Here is a 21,222-nt window from a genome sequence, read left to right as displayed (position 1 = left end):
AGGAAAGGACTTTGACTCAGACAATTCTTCAAACATCGGTCCTTGCCCTGTCATTATGATATTTTCCTTCCACTTGGAGTAGTCACCATGACTGTCTTGCGCTACCCTTGTACTGATCCTTCTGCTGGAGTGATGAGCTTTGAGGGGTCAAAGTTCTCGCTTTGTTGGACCGTTTGGATGAGCGAGGAGTTATCCTCTATGTATCTCAACTCATCTTTTTCACGCCCGAATAATAATCCCATGACATTAAAGTCAAAGCATGGGGGTGCTTTCTCCTTGTGGATAGGAGTCGAGATTTCATCTAGAAAGTAGCAATCTAAGAAAATTTCGAATCTCGGTTGTCTTATGCCATTTACAAGAAAAGGTTCAGGAAATTCATAGCATGGATAGTCCTCTCCTTCTTTTATGAATTGTCCATTGAGAGTAAGAGGATATTGATCCATTAGGATTGCTTTCTTTTGGATGCGAGCGTTCCTACGCGCCTTAGACCTTTCCTGGGCTCGCTTAAGATCTTCCCGAGTCGGTTCGAAACCCATTCCGAAAGTATCTAACTTAGGGAGTCCAGGTAATTTTAGCTGTTTTGCTATTCCCTTCTTCTTTCCTAGAGTCATTCCAGGAAAATGCCCTAATTTCTTCAAAATAGCATTTATCGTCATATTGGAGTGGGGGTCGTGGCAGAGAGTGGTCCTTTCATCCTCCTCGATTAAGGAGACCTCTACATTAAACCCCCACAAGTCTTCATCGTCTTCATCATGCTCCACATTAATTATTGGATTTTCCATAGCCTTAATCCTCATGGGTGAAGCATCGATTGTGATAGGTATTCCTCCAACTATGGCTTTTACCTGTTGATGGAGAGATAAAGGGACGGCCTTTAAGTCATGAAGCCAAGAGCGTCCCAACAATAAGTTGAATGAAGCTTTAATATCTACCACTTGAAAGGTAGTAGCATGTTCTATTGCTCCCGCCATTATATTAATGGTAATCTTACCAAGAGCTTGACGACGAGTGTTGTCATAAGCTCTTATTCCTTGTGTTGACGGGGTTAAGTCTTCATCCCTTATGCCTAACATCCTCGCAGTTCTGAGTGGACAGACATTAATTGTCGATCCATTGTCTACAAGAGTCATTGGGACGTTCATTCTCTTGCAAACCACTGTGAGGTTTAGTGCCTTATAATGCTTGTCACCTTCTAGGGGTAAATCTTTGTCAGAAAAGGTAATCAAGTTGATAGGATTAGGGAGATCACTCGTAAGGAAGTTAGCCAACCCCTCAGGAGTGGTGTTAGAATCTATCCCTATCTTATCCAAGGCATTCATCACTGCCAACCTATGTTCTCGTGATGTAGCTAGAAGCTTCCATACATTCATCTCGACCTTGGTCTTCTTGAATTGTTTGACAATATCATTGTCTTCTATGATAGGTATGGGAACTTGCTGTGTAGTCGACATAGGTTGTGTTGAGATGGGAGGTTCCATTCTCCCTGACCTTGTGAGGACGTCTATAGATGAATCCTCTTTAACCTAGAAATCATCTATTAAATATGACACTGAAGGTGGAGGTCTTTCCATGTCTTTAAGGTAGACATCTTCTTCATCGCTGTCCTAAACCCCATTAATGCTTATGTCCTCTTCTTGTGGGATTCGGACTAGCTTCTTATCATCAATCATTTTCTGAATTAAATCTTTAAATTTAAAACAGATTTCAATAGTGTGTCCCCCTGATTGATGGTATTGACGGTAGAATCTATCTGTCCTTTTTAGCGATTCAAATGATCTCGGTTCAAGAGGTTTGATCCTCTCACTCTCAAAGAGCATTTTGTACATTTTAGCATATGAAGTCCCAATTAGAGTATAGAGTTTATTACTCTTCTTGGGTCCGTCAATTAGTTGTAGAGAGAAAGCTTTCTTCTTCGTTGGTGGAATTTTATCATTCTTTTACTGAAGCTCCTCTGCTTGTTTCTTTGCGAATTTTAGAGCCTCACGTAGCAAATCTGTTCTCTCCCACATGGAACATATAAGCATTCTTACATCTTTCTTGCTTGCTGGTTCATGAAAGTCATCCATGGCATCAAAAAAGATCTCCTCCTCTTCTTCGATAGCATGAATTTCTTTAATAGGCTTGATGAGAGATGAGGGATCAATCTCGTTTTCCTTATCAGAGATGGCCAAGTAATGAGTGAGAGGTGCGTTGTCAATGCTTGGCTTCTTACTGGCAGGGGGAAATGGCAGTTTATTGTTATTAATTAAATTTTAGATAGCTTCCTTAAGCTTCCTACAATTTTCAGTGAGATGGTCCCTACCTTGGTGATATTTGCAGTGTGCACTGGGGTTCCAATTAGTTGTCCTTTTCTCAACTGGTGGATCCCCAAATGGTCGAATAGGAGTTATAAGTCCTTTTGCATTTAGTCGGTCAAATGCAGTATCGTAACTCGTACCTATAGGAGTAAAGTTCCTCCTAAATGGTTTCTTTTGTCCTTGGTTGTTCATAGCAAGGACTTCACTAAAAATTAAAGGTGCTAACATTGTTTGAGTGGGTGGTTTTGGAAGAAGAAGGATTGTCGTTCTTCTTGCCTTTCCAGCCACTGTTTGAGTTACTGTTAGCAGCTTTCAGCTTAGCCAGGTCGTCTTCAATATTAATTCCAATGTCGTAGACGGCCTTGAAGTTATGTAGATTATTTTGATATTTCAGATGCTTGGAGTACTTCTCTTGAAGTTTCTTGATTAAAAACCTCACAGATTCTTTCTCGCTTGGTACTTCAATCATCCTAGCAGAGGTTTCTCTCCACTTGTTGAAGAAAGAAGTGAAACCTTCATTCTCTTTCTAATTGAGTATTTCAAGTTCCCTATAATCTGTTTCAACTTGAATGTTGCACTTGTACCTATCAATGAAAGCGTTCACTATTGATTCCCAGGTAGAGGTTCTCTCTTTATCAAGGGAGAAGAACCATTGTTGGCAAACGGTTTCAAGAGATAGAGAAAATAAAGAGGGAAATACTTTCTTATCAATACCCTTAATACTCATTATTGTTTCAAAAGCTCTTAGATGAAAATAAGGGTTGTTAATTGCCTTGAATTTCGGGATGTCGTTGGCATTGAACTTCTGCGGAAGAAGCTCCTTGTCCACCGAAACCTCTTGTGAACTAATGCCTTGAAACATGTAGTCACTAGATAGCTTGCTCAAGCTTTCTTGCATGAGATCCATCTATTGTTGCTTCATAGGGTCATTGATTTTGAGGGTTAAAGCCTTTAATGCCTCAGTCACATCAGTCAATTGGTTCCTAAGTTCATTGACTTCCTCTTGAGTTGCCATTATCTTCTTAGCTTTCCTTTTTCGAGCAATTGGTTTGTCAAAAAGTTGAACTTGAATGAAAAGGTTGTCTTTGATCAAACGCCCTTCCTTTCTTGACCACGCGCAGTAAATTAAACTATTTTTAGTTTTAATGAGTTGACTCAAATTGACTTTGACTTTACGGGTTTATAAAGAAAAGCAAAATAGCAAAAATAGGGTGTATATTTTTGGGAATCAAGTATGGGGTTCAAACAAGTGGTTTTATTGGAGGATTAATATCCGACTTACCCCCCAAAAAAAATGACGGAAAATACGCGCATACAAGACTCTCTTAGACATGGTTAAAGTGTACATACATATAGTGTGTGCTTTATATGGTGAGTGCAAGTGACATGCTTTGATTATTGTGTAAGACCATGGGAGTTAGTGCCTATACTCAATTAAGGACTTAACAAGGTATTATTATTAATAAAGTAATCGAATTGATTAGCAAAATGTTTAATTAGACAGAAAGTGATGACTCAAGCAATATACCAAACTGTCGCCAAAACGATAGGACTGGCGCCGCACTTTGCAGCGTAGCGCCAAAAGATAGAGCTGTCGCCAGGCACTGCACTCCGCAGTGTGGCGCTGCAGTCCAAATCTCAGCGCCATTGCTGGAACATTGATCTGAGACTGCTTTCGGTTGTATTACTCTACAAGGTATGCTTTAAGTCGTACTAAATCAATTCTGATTAAATTATTAGACTTTAATTACTCAAATTAATTAATTAATTAGGCAAAGTTCTTTTAGTCATTAATCAGTTTATTTAGTCTTAACACAAGTCAAACAAACGGTTAGAAAAAACACATAGAGTATGCACAACAAATAATTCACAATTAGTCAAGTGGGCACAATATGATGCAATGAGTTCGCAACCTAACTATGACTCTAGTTCTCTAAAGTTCGAGATATGGGTTAGTCAAAGAGGTTCCATGGTTAATTGTCCGGATGCACCGCGTGGAAGCCTTACCTTTTGAAGGATTGGCGCAAATGGATGGGACACCGCGAGTTAAAAACTCGCTTCCATGGTTTGGTGAATTCAACATTCTCGGATGTACCCTTTGTTGCACAGAGCGTTCAATCAGGTAGATGGAGCATGAATTTCCAGAGGGTTATGTCCATATGTAGAACACATATGGGTTTCAGAAAAGTGAGAAAAACTCAATCTAGAAGTAGGATCGAGAAAACAGTGCTAGAAACTGGTAAAAATTAGAACGCATATTTCTGGCTCGATATTGGAAGAACTTGGCGCCAGCGAACAGAGGTCGGCGTCGCGATTCGGCTTTGGTGCCAGGCGACAAGAGTGTCGCTTGGCGCTAGAGTCAAATCCTCGGCGCTAGACTCTATTTTCTGACGCTAGTTCCTACATGCCTCAGCAGCTTTCTGTGCTCGATAAAATTTTCCAGTTTCGCGCGGCGTTATTTCGATCTTAGTTGTGAAAGATATTCCTCAAATTTCCTAAGTGTAAAAATCCTATGTTTTTAACTCATTACACATAGTCTTTCCAAAGAGATCTTTTTTATGGATATTACAATAATGTTAATCAAAATTACGCACATAAAATACTTAAAACTGTTCGAGTCTCATCCACTCATTCTAAATCATTGCCGAAACAAATTTCAGGAATTAAAATAGAAATCATCCCTAGTGGAGTCGCCAAAAGATGTAGGGAATATTTCAAGCATTACCCCAAACTTGAACCCCAGTATGATCATACACTAAAGTACGGTGGCGTCCAAAGGGAATGAAGATAAGAGCAAAAGAGTCACCAACAAGTTTTAGGAACTTGTAAACCGTTCACGAGGTGAAGGTTAAACCCCTTAACGATCTAGGAGATCATAAACTTCAATAGGTCTGGAACCAAAATTGGAAGTTCGGGGATGAAGGTACAAATCCAACCTAAAAGAGATTGAACCTGCCCTAATAATAGGCCTCTACTTTATTTTGATCGTATTCATGTGCGCTTTCTGACTAACATGCAATCAATAGGATTACCCTAAACATGTTTATCAATGTTGGTTGAATATTAATGCACAAATAGAACTATTATTGGCGATCACTTGAATTATAATCAAATTAACCCTAACAAGATTATTCATTTTCTTATCAAGCGTGATTACAAGTACAAATTCCCTTTAAACATGCATAAAAGGTGTGATCAAGCAATAACAATAAATATATATCAAGCACCATAATCAATAACAATTAATAATAATAATCATAATAATTATTATAACAATTATAAAAATAATCATAATCATATTAAAGCATAATAATAGCAAGATCGTAGGCATGATACTAACAAGATTAATAACAAACCCTAGCATGTCACTAAGCAATAAAAATCAAAGCTTTAACCCTAACATGATACTAACATGAATATTAGGAAAGACAATAAAAGGCATCATAGAAATCATAATTGATATAAGGAACTTATTCTTTACCCTAAACATGATACTAGGAAGATTAAAATTCCCTAACATGACACTAGGAATCAAAATAGCAATCTAAGCATGATTTCTAAATCATAATATCAATTAAAATCAATTAAAGCATTACTTGGATGCCTCGTACCTCTTTGTTTCACGTCTAGGGCGAAGGCAACTTCGAACTTGTATAGGTGTGTCTAGATCTCGTGAATGCGGAATTTTGTATGCAAAAGCTAGTTTAGAAAAGAGAGAGAGAGAGAGAGAAAATCAAGAGATTCTTGATGAGAGTTTGAGAGAGAGAGAATTAGAAAACTACAGAGTTGATGAGAAAAATTGATGATTGAAAACGGAGGTTTTAGGAGGCTATTTATAGAGAAAATCAGCCAGATAGATTAAAAAATACAAACCAGAGTTTCGAAAAGAATAAAACAACTTAGTACCAAACGCCAGACTCTAGCACCAGATGCAAGGTCTAGCGCCAGACGCCAAGCCTGACACCAGGCGCTGGTCCGGTCGTCAGACGCTAAAAACCAATTTCCACGCGTTTTCTTAATTTGATAAAATTTAGCCGTACATGAGGGCAAAATCGTATTTTCCTTAAAAATGCTTCTGGAGGGCAAAATCGTATTTTCCTTAAAAATGCTTCTGGTGGGCAAAATCGTACACATTCAGGGGTTTTGCTTGCGTTGACTTTTTGTTGACTTTTCTCTCTAGGCGGTTTCCATGGCGATTTGAGCAGCTAGGTTGGGATCTTCATCTAGCTTCTTCTCATCATGGCACGAAAGAAGAAAACATCAACTCCACTCCCGCAAAACACTAATCATGCTTCTTTTGATAAGATCTTAGATAATCTGAGGAAATCTGGGATTTCTTCAAATGACTCGATTCCTGAAGCTGATGAAATGGTAACTCCTCCTGCATATCTGGTGCATCCAACTGTTGGAAATGTTTCCAGAAGTGATTTGAGGATGCTAGAAAGTGTTCACAGGAGTTCGATTGCCCAGTTTCAAGCTCAATCTAATAGAACAGTAACTAGGGTTTCTGCGGTTACTGTTCCATTAGTTACAGGGGAAAATTGGACCTCGATGGCTACTCTTGATGTTAATCCTGAAATGGCTAAGGTTTCTGATGATCCAAAGCATGTTTCTGAAGCTCCTGCTGAAGAATGGAAGGGCTTGTTCAAGGGGAAGCTGAATGCAAAAGGAACCTCACTGTCTTTCATTGCTCCTGAGGTTAGGGATGGTAAATCAATTGCAAAGCTTAGCTCTGCTGATATTCTTGAAGGCAATAGGAAATGGGGTAATGCTCTTATTTTCTATGTAGTTGGTTATTCACATACTATTTCTGCAGTTCATAAGTTCATTGTTGATAATTGGAATTTTATAGCTAAACTAGACATTTTTTGGCATGATGAGGGATATTTCATTTTTAATTTCAAATATGTAGATGATAAGAATGTTGTACTATGTTCTGGTCCCCATATGTTCTTTGGTAAACCCGCTATTGTGAAAGCTTGGTCTGATAAGTTTTATTTTCATGCTTAAATCTTAAGAACTATACCTCTATGGATTAAGCTACCTAATTTGCCTTTGAATTGCTGGGGTGCTGAAACTTTAAGTAGAATTGGTACTCTGCTGGGTGTCCCTGTATGCGCTGATGAATGCACATCTAGACAAATTAGGGTCTCATTTGCTAGGCTCCTGGTGGAAATTGATGTTACTAAACCTCTGCCTAGTTCTGTCTGGGTTGAGAGTCCTGCTGGAGAATTAATTCAAATTAAATTCTTATTTGAATGGACACCACCATTCTGCAAAAAATGCAGCAAAGTGGGGCATGACTGTGCTGTACCTAGATAGCCTAAGCAGAAGCAAGATGGTGTTCAAAAACCTGCTCCAGCTTAGAGTAAGAAAGTTTGGGTGCCTAAGAAAGCCAATCCTGCTAGTGCTAGTAAAGTTACTGAACCTGTTAAGGAAGTCTTAGTTCCTCCAGTTCAGAAACCTGAAGAATGGCAGGTTCCTGGGAAAAAATCCAAGAAAAAAGCTATCAGGCAAATCTCTTTCCCTGCTACTATTACAAACTCAAACTCTTACCTTCCTTTGGCTAGTGAGAATGATGATGTGGTTAATATTGATGATGAAGCTGCTGATCCTAACGGGGGTGATGGTAATCCCTCTTTGGGAATATGTTAGTGCTATCTTGGAAAATAAGGGGTCTTAATGACCCTGGGAAGATAGCTTCTGTTAAGAAGCTTCTTTCAGAGCAAAATATTGATGTTGTTTGTTTTCTTGAAACTAAAGTAAAGCAGCAAACTAGTATGAATATTCAGAAGAAATTTGGATTCTCTTGGTCTTGGCACTGTAACTATTCTCACTCTCCTAAAGGTAGAATTTGGGTTGGGTGGAAAGCTGAGTGTCTTACTTTGGATGTTCTTTTTTCTGCTGAACAGTTTGTTCATTGTTTACTCCGCACTATTCATGACAGATTGCAATTATGGAGTGGGCTCAAGAATTTGCCTAGTACTCTTTTGCCTTGGTTGTGCACTGGAGACTTAAACTCTATCTTGTCTGCTGATGATAGATTAAATGGAGCTGCTGTCTCTGAGTATGAGACTAAAGACTTTCAGCAGTGTATTGATGATCTAGCTCTTGTTGAAATCAAGAGCAAGGGCTCCTTTTTCTCTTGGTGTAACAAAGCTCATGAAGGCCCTAGAACTTTTTCTAGGATTGATAGAGGTGTTGTTAATCAAGAGTGGATTAATTGTTATGGTCATGTTGAATTTGTTTACTTGCCTCCTTCCCTATCTGATCATAACCCTATTGTTTATGACATCTTTTATGCTTTGCCTTGGAAAGGGAGACCTTTTAGGTTTCTCATTGTCTTGCTGAGCATGATAGTTTCTTGTCTGTTGTGGAAAATGCTTGGCAAAGCACTAATTCTAGTAATCCTATTGTAGACACCCATTTGTGTCTCCCCAAAACCAAACCCAGTGATGAGTACCTTTCACGTCGAATCATAATCGAATGAAACGAAAGTGTGGAAAGTCTAGTGTTGCGGAAAATTTTATTTTCTTTTCTCTTCTCTCTGTTTTTGAAAACTTATTTTAAGAAAACAGCCAATCCAGTTTGGTTGGTCCATGATATGGGTCCAATAGTAGTGTAGTTGGATGGGGCTTGCAAAGAATATATTATAAGCCCAATTCCGATGAATATTGAGGAAGTTATGGCCAATTTACCAAACTGGGCCCGGTTTGAGCTTTATGTACGACCCAATGATCTAGGGGAGGGCCTAATAAGATTTATCATTCCTAATGCAATTAGGAATGGTTTTAGTCTTCTAGATTATTTTAGAAGGTTCTTTTGATTCCTAATTCAATTAGCATTGATAAATTGACTTTTGTTGACTTTTCAGAGTTTTAATCAAAATCAAATAGCATTTTTGAGGAAATTATATTATTTTATCCTCCAGTACGGTACACTTATCGGATTTTCGAAAACGCGTTGGAATCAGGCTTGGCGCCTAACCCCAGGCCTTGGCGCGTGGAACCAGGCCTGGCGCCTGACGCTAGTGTTGGTGCCTGGCGCCAGCTAGCCAGGGTTGGCGCTAGCTCTGTTTTCTGAGCGTCAGACTCTGTTTTGTTTAATTTATCTTTATGGCTGATTTTCTCTATAAATATCGTATTAAAAACTCCGTTTTCATTCACCGATTCTCACTAATCATTCACCAATTGTCTTCATTCATCATCTACATTCATCATTCACCTACAATCAGTTTTAATTAGCATTCATTCAATTCTTTTCAAAACCTTGCTTTTTCATACAAAATTCCGCATTCACAAGATCTAGAAACACCTAGCCATATTCGAAGTTGCCTTCGCTCTAGACGTGAAAGGTTTAATTTCTGAGGGTTTGGTCCCAAATCTCTCTTTCAATTATTTAATTTGATTGTTTTGATTATTATTTTCCTTGAAGTTACTAACGTGTGTATTTTGTTATTAGAAAGAGGTATGAGGCATCAAAGTAAGTACTTTAATTGATTAATTGATATTATTAAGTAGAAATCATGTTTAGATTGTTATTATGATATTCCTAGTATCATGTCTAGGGTAACTTTAATATTAAATATGATTGTTACGATCCTTCCTATGTTCTTCCTAATATTTATGATTGTTAGTATCATGTTAGGGTTAAAGATTTGATTTTTATTGCTTAGTGACATGATAGGGTTTGTTATTAATCTTGTTAGTATCATGCCTAGGATCTTGCTATTATTATGCTTTAACATGATTCATGATTATTTTTATAATTGTTTTGATTATGATTATATTTATGATTATTATTGTTATGATTATAATTTTATTGTCATGATTATTATGTTGCTTGATTATTTATTTTATTGCTTGATCACACCTTTATGCATGTTTAAAGGGAATTTGTGCTTGTAATCACGCTTAATAAGATATTTAATAATTTTGTTTAGGGTTAATTTTGATCATAATTTCAAGTAGAGGCCTATTATTAGGGCAGGTTCAATCTCTTTTAGGTTGGATTTGTACCTTCATCCCCGAACCCTTATTTGGTTCTAGACTTTATGGAGTTGACGATCTCTTGGATCGTTAAGGGGTGTAACCTTCACCTCGTGGACGGTTTACATGTTCCTAAAAAAACTTGTTGGCGACTCTTTTGCTCTATCTTCTTCCCTTTTGGATGCCACCGTACTTTAGTGTATGATCACAGTGGGGTTCAAGCTAGTGGGATTTAAAGGCTTGAAATTATTCCGTACACCTATGGATGACATTTGGTGTAAGCTTAAGCATGTTAAGGTTTCTTTGAAAGCTTTGAATACTCAGAAGTTTGGTGATATCAGTGCAAAGCTTGATTCTGCCCAAAACCATCTTACTGATATTCACCAACAAATCTCTAATGATGTTACTAATACTGATCTGTATGCTCTAGAGATGGCAGCTATTGCAAATGTGAAACATTGGTTTGGCATTCAGGAAAGTGTTTATAGGCAGAAATCTAGGATTGACTGGATGCAGCTTGGGGATGGTAATAATCATTATTTTTTCTCAGTCATGAAGCAAAGACAAAGCAGAAATAGGATTGATTCTGTCTATACTGAGCAAGGTGTTCTGCTGAAAACCCCTGATGCTATTGAAGAAGAGGTTACAGGTTTCTATAAGAAACTACTTTGTTCTAGAGCTCATGCTCTTCCTGGGGTTGATTTGAGTATAATGAGGAAAGGTAGACAGCTATCTAAGTCTGCTCGAGATTCCCTTATTTCCTCTATCACTATTGCTGAGATTGATTTGGCTCTTAAGGGTATTAACAATACTAAGGCTCCCGAGATAGATGGTTTTAATTCCTTTTTCTTTAAAAAGGCTTGGAATATTGTGAAAGCTGATGTTTATGCTAGTGTTATGCATTTCTTTAACACTGGTAACATGATGAGGCATTGGAACTGCACTACAGTTACCTTAGTTCTTAAGGTGCAAAGCCCTTCTTATGCTAAGGACTATAGGCCAATTGCTTGCTGTACTGTACTGTAAAGCTGATCTCTAAGATTTTTACTGCAAGATTGGCTGCTATTTTGCATGAACTTATTGATAATGCTCAAGCTAGGTTTATTCCTGGTAAGCATATAGGAGACAACATTTTGCTTGCAACTGAGTTAATAAAGGGTTACACTCATAAATACATCACCCCAAGGTGTATGCTCAAGGTTTACCTTAAAAAAGCTTATGATTCAGTTGAATGAAGCTTTCTTGAGACTATTATGGCTGAGCTCAGTTTTCCTGCTCAGTTTACCAGTTGGGTTAAGAGCTGTCTTTCTACTGTTACTTTTTCAATCTTGATCAATGGTGTCCCTGCCAAACCTTTTCCAGCTAAGAAGGGGCTTAGACAAGGTGATCCTATGTCCCCCTTCCTTTTTGCAATTGGGATGGAGTATTTGTCAAGATGTCTTTTTGAGCTGAATTAGGACCCTGACTTTAATTATCACCCTAGGTGTGAAAGAATGAATCTGACTCATCTCTTTTTTTTTGGTAAGTAAGAAAGTATATTACTATCAAAAAACTGTACAAATGTACAAAGAATACAAGCCTGACAACAGGCCACTCCAAAACTACACAAGACCTAAAACAAAGGCCACCCCCCACCTCAAGCTTTAAACTCCTCAGTTGCCACCTTCTAGGAAGGGTTCACCCGAAGGAGAAAAAAGCAAACCTATCCAGAAGCAGTCTGCTGCCTTCTAGGAAGGACATAGACCACAACTGAAAAGGACTAACAAAAAAACAAGCAAAAAACAAAAAACAACACAGCACCAAACCAAAATGAACTAATTTGGGATGCTGCTGTACAGTTCCTGTATCAATCTGACTCATCTCATGTTTGCTGATGATCTGCTTATGTTCTGCAGAGCAGATACTGGTTCTGTCTCTCTTCTCTTTCAGGCTTTCACCAAGTTTTCTGAAGCTTCAGGGCTTTCTGCAAATCTGGATAAAAGTGAGATATATTTTGGTGGGTTAGCTGAGGATGATCAAGCTAATCTCAGATCTCTGGTGGGTGTTGCTCTTGGGGTTATACCTTTTAGGTACCTGGGAGTGCCTCTCTCTTCAAAGAAACTCACTATTGCTTAGTGTAAACCTTTGATTGATAAAGTGACTGCTAGAATCCATGGGTGGGCTACAAGGTTTCTTTCTTATGCTGGTAGGTTGCAACTGATCAAAAGTGTTCTTTTTAGTGTTCAAACCTATTGGGAGCAAATTTTTGTCCTTCCCAAGAAGATTCTAAAGGAAATTGAGTCAAGATTTAGGGTTTTTCTTTGGACTGGGAAAGCCAATCCCTCAAAGAAATCCTTAGTCTCTTGGTCCCAAGTCTGTCTCTCTAAGGTTAGTGGGGGGTGGAATGTCATTTCTCTCCCTAAGTGGAACCTTTCTGCTATTACTAAGCTTCTCTAGGATTTGGCTTATAAAGCTGATAGCCTGTGGGTCAAATGGGTCCACATTTATTACTTCAAAGAGAAGGCCTGGTGGAGTTTGCCTGCTCCAAGGAAATGTTCTTGGGTTCTCAAAAGAATTCTGAAATGCAGGAATATTATTGATAATATTGGCAGTTAGGATCCTGTTATGCAAGGTGGCAAGGTTAAGATTAAGAAGATTTTACAGTGCATTACTAATCAGGTCCCTAAGGTGAGTTGGAGAAGGATTATTTGTAATAACATGGCTTCTTCAAGAAGTATGTTTATTATCTGGCTTGCTGTCAAGAACAGGCTAGTTACCAAAGATAGATTGCAGAGCTGGAACATTAAATGTGATCCTGTCTGCTTTTTGTGTAATCGGAGTTTGGAATCCGTGCAACATCTTTTCTTTGAATGTTCTTTCAGTTGCAGTATCTTGAAACAAGTCCTTGAAGTCTTTCGCTATGTTAGAGTTGTACAACATTTTGATGCTGAATTGGAATGGATTTTAAAGATCTGCAGGAAGTCTAGACCTAAGAATAGATTGCTGGGAATGTGCTTTGCTGAAGCTATATAACAAATTTGGTTGCAAAGAAATGCTGTGGTTTTTGCAGGAAGCTGCAAGACTACTACTGATGTTTTTAGAGAAATTATTTTTTCTGTAGCTTGTAGATGGTCTGTCTCTGATAGACAATTACTTATGTCTTAATTGCTTTGTTTCTTGGTTTTTCTTGGTCTGTGCTGCCTTTTTGTTTAGTCCTGCTGTTTGGTTTGTCTTGCAGCTGAGTCTAGGAGAGGCTGGTTTTTGCTTTGTTGCCTGTCTTCTTTTTCTTGCACCCTTCATAGAAGGTGGCTAGATTTGTAGACAGGGTCTGCCTCCTTTTCCCTGGTGAACCCTTCCTAGAAGGTGGCACTTTAGGATTTAGGGGCAGTTTGGGGTTTGTTTGCCTGTGTTCAGGCTTGTGTAGTTTGGGGTTGTATCTTTGCTTTTGGAAGTTTTAATTTTCTTCTTTTGGTAATAATAATTTCCATTTACCAAAAAAAAAAAAAAAAAAAAAAAACAACTCTAAAAAGTCAACTAAAGTAAATTTATCAATGCTAATTAAATTAGGAATGAAAAGAACCTTGTAGAAGAATCTAGAAGACTATAATCAATTCTAATTGCATTAGGAATGATAAATCAATATTAGGCCCTCCTCTAGATCATTGGGCCGCGCATAAATATTAAACTGGGCCCAGTTTAGTAATTTGGCCATAACTTCCTCATTATTCATCGGAATGGGGCTTATAATATATTGTTGGAAATCTCTTTTCGAACTCGACCCAACTACACTATTATTGGACCCTTGACATGGACCAAATCAAACTGGATTGGCTGTTTTCTTAAAATAGGTTTTCAAAAACAAAGAGAAAAAAAAAGAAATAAAAACTAACCGCGACACTAGACTTTCCACACTTTCACCTCATTCGATTATGATTCGAAGTGAAAGGTACTCATCACTGGGTTTGGTTTTGGGGAGACACAAATGGGTGTCTACAAAATGATAATTAATAATAGGCTCCCTCTAGATCATTGGGCCGCATATAAAAACCAAACCGGGCCCAGTTTAGTATTTTGGCCATAACTTCCTCATTACTCTTCGGAATTGGGCTTATAATATATCGTTGGAATGGTCTTTTCAAGCCCTATCCAACTACACTATTATTGGACCCTTATCATGGATCAAACTAAACTAGAATGCACGTTTTTCATAATTAAGGTAAGAAAAGAAATATTTTCAAAAACAGAAAGAAGAGATATTTTTATAAAATCATCCTCATCACTAGACTTTTCACACTTTTGCTTTGTTCAATAATCAAATGACATGAAAGGTATTCATCACTGGGTTTGGTTTTGGGGAGACTTAAATGGGTGTCTACAAAAGTCCCCACTTTGAGTGAGTTTGGAGAAACGCAAGTTTTGAAAACAAAAGTCAAAGTATCGATAAGGAAGGAGAATGATTTAGTACGTTCTGCGATTCTAAATCATACTTGTAATGCCGATACTTGCAAACTAGCGTTAGTTAAAACAGATAAGAAAGTTAAGAAACGCGTATCTTGCATCGTTGAGCACACGTCACTAGAGGTAACCAATTTGTTGTTGTATTGCTGTTGTGATAACCTTCCACAAGCTAGGGAATGCCATCCTGCTACTTTAACGATCTTCCCCAAGCTAGAGGATACCGCCTGAAGACTGCTACGCTTGTAACTGCCTCCAATTTTCGCCGTGATAGTATTCTGCAAGCTAGAGAACACTATTGAAGATTGCTTTGCTTAAAACGATCTTCTACCGCCTTGTGACCATCTTCCGCAAGCCAAGGAATATGACGAAGATAGCTTCGCTTGAAATCACCTCCAGTTGTTTATGACAACCCTCCGTAAGCTAGGGAATGTTGTCAAAGATATCTTCGCTTGAAGTCATCTCCAGTGGTTGAGATAATATTCCGAATAAAATTACCGAAAATCAACGCTTGTCGATCCTTAAAAGCTCGGTTGAACTTTGCTTCCGCTATGACAGTACGTCGCCACTTTTTCTGCTTGTGAACCACTATACCGGTGCCTTTGCTGTTTATGAACCATTACGTCGGTGCCTCTTATGAGCCAATGCTTAGGCGCTTAAGCTAAGTGAGACGATCAGTTATCAGGTCGATCACTTAATGTGATTGTAATCAAGCCGATTACTAGATCATGTCAAGTTGCTTAGAGGGGCTAACTAGCGTACCAAGGAACCCAAACTGCTGCACGAGGTCCATATAGCCATATTATAGGGCCTCAACTTTGTCGTCGTACCAGCGCTTGCTGGAAGGACTTGTCGCCGCGCTTTTTGCTTGTCGCCACACGTTACACTCGGGATTTTCAGATAAATCCTCTTTCCTTATGCTGCTACTGTTCATTGCCTGGTTTCGCTCCGAACTTTGAACTTGGTTGTTTCCTTTCAACCAAATCTACTTAAATTAGAGTTCTTCATCCCTAATTTGTAAGTTTTTCTTAACCCCCTCTTATCCCAAGAAGAATTTCATGCATTTATATTCGCGGTTTTTCAAAATCTGGGATATCCTTACTCGTTTGCTCTTTGGATTGTACCTGTATTTATATTTTTTACTATAGGACCTTTCTCATCTCTTTAATTATCTTAGGGTTGTCCTAAGGCTCAATTAAGACTTAATGTGTTTTTAGCACATATGACTTGTCATGACTCGACTCAAAGTGTTTAACACATGCGTTAGACTAAACTCAAGATGATATGACACAACATGACTCGTGTGCACACAAAAAAAAAAAGAAAAAAATTTCGTTAGTTTTTTGTGGAGGGTATTGACTTTTCCCAAAAAAGAAAGGCACAAAAAGGAAGAAGTTTTTGAAGGTGCATGTTGAATGAGCTTAGCCAAATATGTGCATTTCTTGCTGTCTCTCAAGGTGCAAAGGTTAATTCATCCTAGGCGATCCTAGTTAACTCGATAATGAAAGTATGTAGGTAACTTAGGCACGGAGGCTAAGCACTTCATACTTTTAGATGCGATAGCGATTACAAGTAATGAGATATTTTAATTTGATATGACAAGGAATGCTTCAATGTCGTGTTAAGATTTCATGACAGGGGGTTCCTAAGGGAAAGACTATTTGGTCATGTATCTGTGCAGTGTGTGAAAGTGACACTAAGGTTAGGCTGCAAAGCTAAGTGTGGAAAATATATTGAAAAGAGTCAAACGATGGTGACTCTTAGGCTGGGTAAGCTAATGATATAAGGATCAAGCCCCCAAGTCTAGGTCTAAGTCGATAGGGATGAGCATAGGGGATCTCTTGATATGATCAATTATGAATGTAAATATGAATGCATGTTTATTACGATCGCACCCCTTTGTGAGGTTGCCTACGTATCCGTTAGGAATCAGGCCGAACGTAGCTCTAGCCGAACCTTGCACAAGTGTGTCTATACCTCATAAAGGTCTTTATAAGGGTTGTAACGTGGTTAGGTTAAAGGTTGAAGAATAAGGGGATAAAAGGATCAAGACCCTAGATAAGCCCCCAAGTTGTGCAACTTTACTATTGGAAATTTGTGTTTTCATGCTTGAGGTTTCTCACTTTTTTTAGATTTTCTTTTTTTTTTTTTGCTTTATTTATTTTATTTTTATAAGCGTGGACAATCCTGATAATGCAGTCTATCACTCACTTGGCATTCATGTTTCTCAGGCACGGTACCGAGTACTCGATAAGAGACGCAATCCGAGACGTGTTCATATCAAAGATATTTTCATATCAAAGACATTGGAACACTTGCCCTTTTGTACACTTTTATTTATTTTTTTGCTATTTTTGCTATTTTAATCTTTTGAAGTTACTCAAGCTTTTGATGAAATTGAAAATTGCATAAGTTGCACACAATCCCATCCCAAAGTTAGGTAGATATGGGTTAAAAAATGAAGGGTCTATCGTTAGACGAGGCTCAAAGTGGTTTATCAAAAAAGGATTACATATTTGAAGGGTGAAAGGTAATATGATGTGGCTACAAGGGGTGCCTCAAATCATTGGTATACCTTGCGATTAGTTCGACAATGATTTTTTATTCATTTATTTATTTATTTTATTTTTTATTTTTTTTCCGCAATGTAATGAAGTGATCATATGCAAGAAAATAAATGCTCATTTTATTAAAGAAAAAAAAAATAATGATCCTACAAATAAATCTAAGGAGAATAAAAAGGAGCCTATGCTAGACTTATTGGGGAAAGGGTAAATAAATAAATAGAAAAAAGATCATGAAATCTTGTCGTTGAAGCTTGCCTCTTGTCCCTTAAATTATCGTCACTCGGTGTTCTTGCCGACTGGAAGTATTGGAAGCCCGTTATTGTCGATCAAATTTGTAATGCTTCCTTTAGCTTCCAACAGCTCTCAGTAGTATGAACCCTACCTTGATGGTACTTGCAGCGTACATTTGGGTTCCAACTAGGCAATCTCTTCTCCGGTGGGGGATCTAAAATGGGTCCAATGGGAGTAATGAGTCCCTTTGCATGGAGTTGATCGAAAGAAGCATCGTAGCTAATTCCAATAGGGGTGAAATCCTTTCTTAGTTTCTTTCTATATCCTCGATTATCCATGGCTAAAATTTCATTAAGGTCGAAAGTACCAACACTATTACTAGAGTAGGTGTTTTCAGAATAAGAAGGATAGTCGTTCTTCTTTCCTTTCCAGCCTCTGTTGTTATCGTTACTAATCTTGGCCTTCTTGTTGCTTGGAGGAACATGGAGGAGACTTGAATTAATGAGGTCTTGAACACGATCTTTGAGGATGAAGCATCCTTCGGTAGTGTGATCATGGCCTCTATGGTGTTGATAATGAGAACGTTGTTGGATAACCATTATCTAATATCTTAATCCTTCTATTGCACCCATAAACGTGACAACGGTATTTCGTAATTCCTGAACATCCTCTTCTAGACTTGATGAGCTTTCACTAGTATTACTTAAGAAAATTTCTTTTTCACCGGCCATTACTACAACCCTTTTTTGTGAAAAGTGATGCTTTATCAAAAGTGTTGTCTTGGTTAAGTGATCTTCTCTCCTTGATCAAATGCTGAGGAAAAGGAAGTTATTAGGAGTAAGTTTTCTCTTTTTTATTATTTATTTGACTTAAGCTCTATTCAACATGGAAGTTGGAAGGAGGTTGGAAGAATGAATATTCTGATATGGAGAATTATGTAGATGGGGAAAAATAGAAGAATTTAGGAATAGAATGTACCCCCAACACAAATGACGGAAAAAACCGACTCATGCATGAACCTAAGACATGGTCATGATTTATATACATATTAGTGGGTGCTTTATTGTGAGTGCAAGTGACATGTTAAGACTCGTGTCATGACCATGTGGCTAGACTATGTGACTAGACTTGAACAAAGACTAAGTTAAGTCCTCACGTATATGCATTAAACTAAACAGGCTGTGGTATTTTAGTCATAACGTTTGATCCGTGACTCTGATTGGGATGAAACCAATACCAAATTAAAGATACAACTCGGGGCTACAAATTCATTGGTTTTACGACTCGTAGTTCTTCCTATAACTCCGGCTATGACCAAAACAAGTTGACTCTTGTGCAGTATTACGGGAATAAAAATCCGGGTTGACTTAAAGGGACTATGACTAGATTTTAGACATATTTATTAGCTCAAATTAATTAATTAATTAATTAAGCAAATTCCTTTGGTTATTAATTAGTTTATTAAAACTTATTTACAAACACAAGTAAAACAAAACGGTTAGTTTAGACACATAATAAGTATGCACAAGTAAGAGATGCACAAATAGTTAAGTAGTCACAACATGATGCAATGAGTTCGTAACCTAACCATGGCTCTAGTTCTCTAATGTTCGGGATATGTGTTAGTCAAATAGAGTCTGTGGTTAATTGTATGGATGCACCGCGTGAAAGCCTTACCTTTTAAAGGGTTGGCGCGAGTGGATGGGACACCGTGAGTTAAAAACTCGCTTCCATGGTTAGGTGAATTCAACATTCTCGGATGTACCCTTTGTTGCACAGAGCACTCAATCAGGTAGATGGAGCATGAATTCCTAGAGGGTTATGTCCATATGTAGACCACATATGGATTTTCGAAAAGTGAGAAAAACTCAATTAGGAAGTAGGATCGAGCAAACAGTCCTAAAAACTAGTCAAAATTAGAACGCATATTTCTGGCTCAGTATTGGAAGAACTTGGCGCCAGCGAATAGAGGTCGGTGCCGTGACTTGGCTCTGGAGCCTGGCGACAGGAGTGTCGCCCGGTGCCAGAGTCAAATCCTCGGAGACAGACTCTGTTTTCTAACGCTAGTTCCTACATTCCTCAGCAGCTTTTTGTGCTCGATAAAATTTTCTTGTTTCGTGCAGCATTATTTCGATCCTAGTTGTGAAAGATATTCCTCAAATTTCCTACGTGTAAAAATCCTATGTTTTTAATTCATTACGGATGGTCTTTCCAATGAGATCTTTTTTATGCATATGACGATAATGTTAATCAAAATTACGCACATGAAATACTTAGAACTTTTCGAGTCTCATCCACTCATTTTAAATCATTGCCGAAATAAATTTTAGGAATTAAAATAGAAATCCTTCCTAGTAGAGTCGCAAAAAATTGTAGGGAATATTTCAAGCATTATCCCAAAATTGAACCCCACTGTGTTCATACACTAAAGTACGGTGGTGTCCAAAGGGAAGGAAGCTAGAGCAAAAGAGTCGTCAACAAGTTTTAGGAACTTGTAAACCGTTCACGAGGTGAAGGTTACACCCCTTAACGATCCAGGAGATCGTCAACTCCAATAGGTCTGGAACCATGACTGGTAGTTCGGGGATGAAGGTACAAATCTAACCTAAAAGAGATTGAACTTGCCCTAATAATAGGCCTCTACTTTATTCTTATCGTATTCATGTGCGCTTTCTGACTAACATGCAATCAATAGGATTACCCTAAACAGTTTTATCTATGTTAGTTGAATATTAATGCACAAATAAAACTATTATTGGCGATCACTCGAATTATAATCATATTGACCCTAAACAAGATTATTAATTATCTTATTAAGCGTGATTACAAGTACCAATTCCCTTTAAACATGGATAAAAGGCGTGATCAAGCAATAACAATAATAATCATAATTATAATAATCACAATTGAAATAACAATCATAATAAAAACAATCATGTTAAAGCATAATAATAATAGTAAGATCCTAGGCATGATACTAACAAGATTAATAACAAACCCTAGCATGTCACTAAACAATAAAGATCAAAGCTTTAACCCTAACATGATACTAACATGCTATTAGGAAAGAAAATAGGAAGCATCATAGAAATCATAATTGATTTAAGAAATTTATTCTTTACCCTAAATAAGATACTAGGAACTTAATTATTGTTGTCATTCTAAACATCAAATTAAGAAAAACATCCTAACATGATACTAGGATTCAAAATAACAATCTAGACATGATTTTTATCTCATAATATCAATAAAACAATTAAAGCACTTACTTCGATGCCTCGTTCCTCTTTCTAATAACAAAATACACACGTTAGTAACTTCAAGGAAAATATAAAAATAAGAATTAAATTAAATAATTGAAAAGAGTTAAGAAAGTTTAGACTAGATTAGGGACCAAACCTTTAGAATTATCAAACCTTTCACGTCTAGGGCGAAGACAACTTCGAATTTGGCTAAGTGTGTCTAGTGCTAATGTGTGAGAAATTGTGTTTGTAAAAGGGTTGGCTTAGAAAAGATAGAGAATCAAGAAATTCTTGATGAGAGTTGATGAGAATTAGATGAGAAGGATTGATGAGAATTTATGATTGATAACGGAGGTTTTAGGAGGCTATTTATAGAGAAAATCAGCTGAATGTGGTAAAAAACGAACCAGAGTTTCGAAAAGAATAAAACACGATCAAAGCGTCAAACACGCGCGTGGCGCCA

General features: G+C 37.7%; 1 protein-coding gene across 1 annotated transcript; it reads left to right on the top strand.

Annotated features, from left to right (window-relative positions):
• Positions 1–11,538: 11,538 nt before the first annotated feature.
• On the top strand, positions 11,539–13,297 carry LOC145627900 (uncharacterized). The gene is made up of 4 exons (XM_081680242.1): positions 11,539–11,708; positions 12,181–12,354; positions 12,475–12,652; positions 12,881–13,297. Exons 1-4 carry the CDS (start codon positions 11,539–11,541, stop codon positions 13,295–13,297), a joined length of 939 nt encoding a protein of 312 aa, XP_081536368.1.
• The last annotated feature ends 7,925 nt before the right edge of the window (positions 13,298–21,222 follow it).

This window comes from Chenopodium album, chromosome 4, assembly GCF_948465745.1.
Source record: "Chenopodium album chromosome 4, dcCheAlbu1.1, whole genome shotgun sequence".
In the NCBI taxonomy this organism is placed as follows: Eukaryota; Viridiplantae; Streptophyta; class Magnoliopsida; order Caryophyllales; family Amaranthaceae; genus Chenopodium; species Chenopodium album.
Note: the sequence above shows the minus strand (reverse complement) of the source record. Positions and strands in the feature narration are given on the sequence as shown.

Bases quoted from the DNA above. Each gene is read 5' to 3' on its own strand.
- LOC145627900 (XM_081680242.1), top strand. From the start codon at position 11,539: ATGGCTGAGCTCAGTTTTCCTGCTCAGTTTACCAGTTGGGTTAAGAGC. The intron at 11,709-12,180 runs GTATTTGTCAAG...TATGTTCTGCAG, and splicing joins CTTTTTGCAATTGGGATGGA to AGCAGATACTGGTTCTGTCT. The intron at 12,355-12,474 runs GTACCTGGGAGT...TTATGCTGGTAG, and splicing joins CTTGGGGTTATACCTTTTAG to GTTGCAACTGATCAAAAGTG.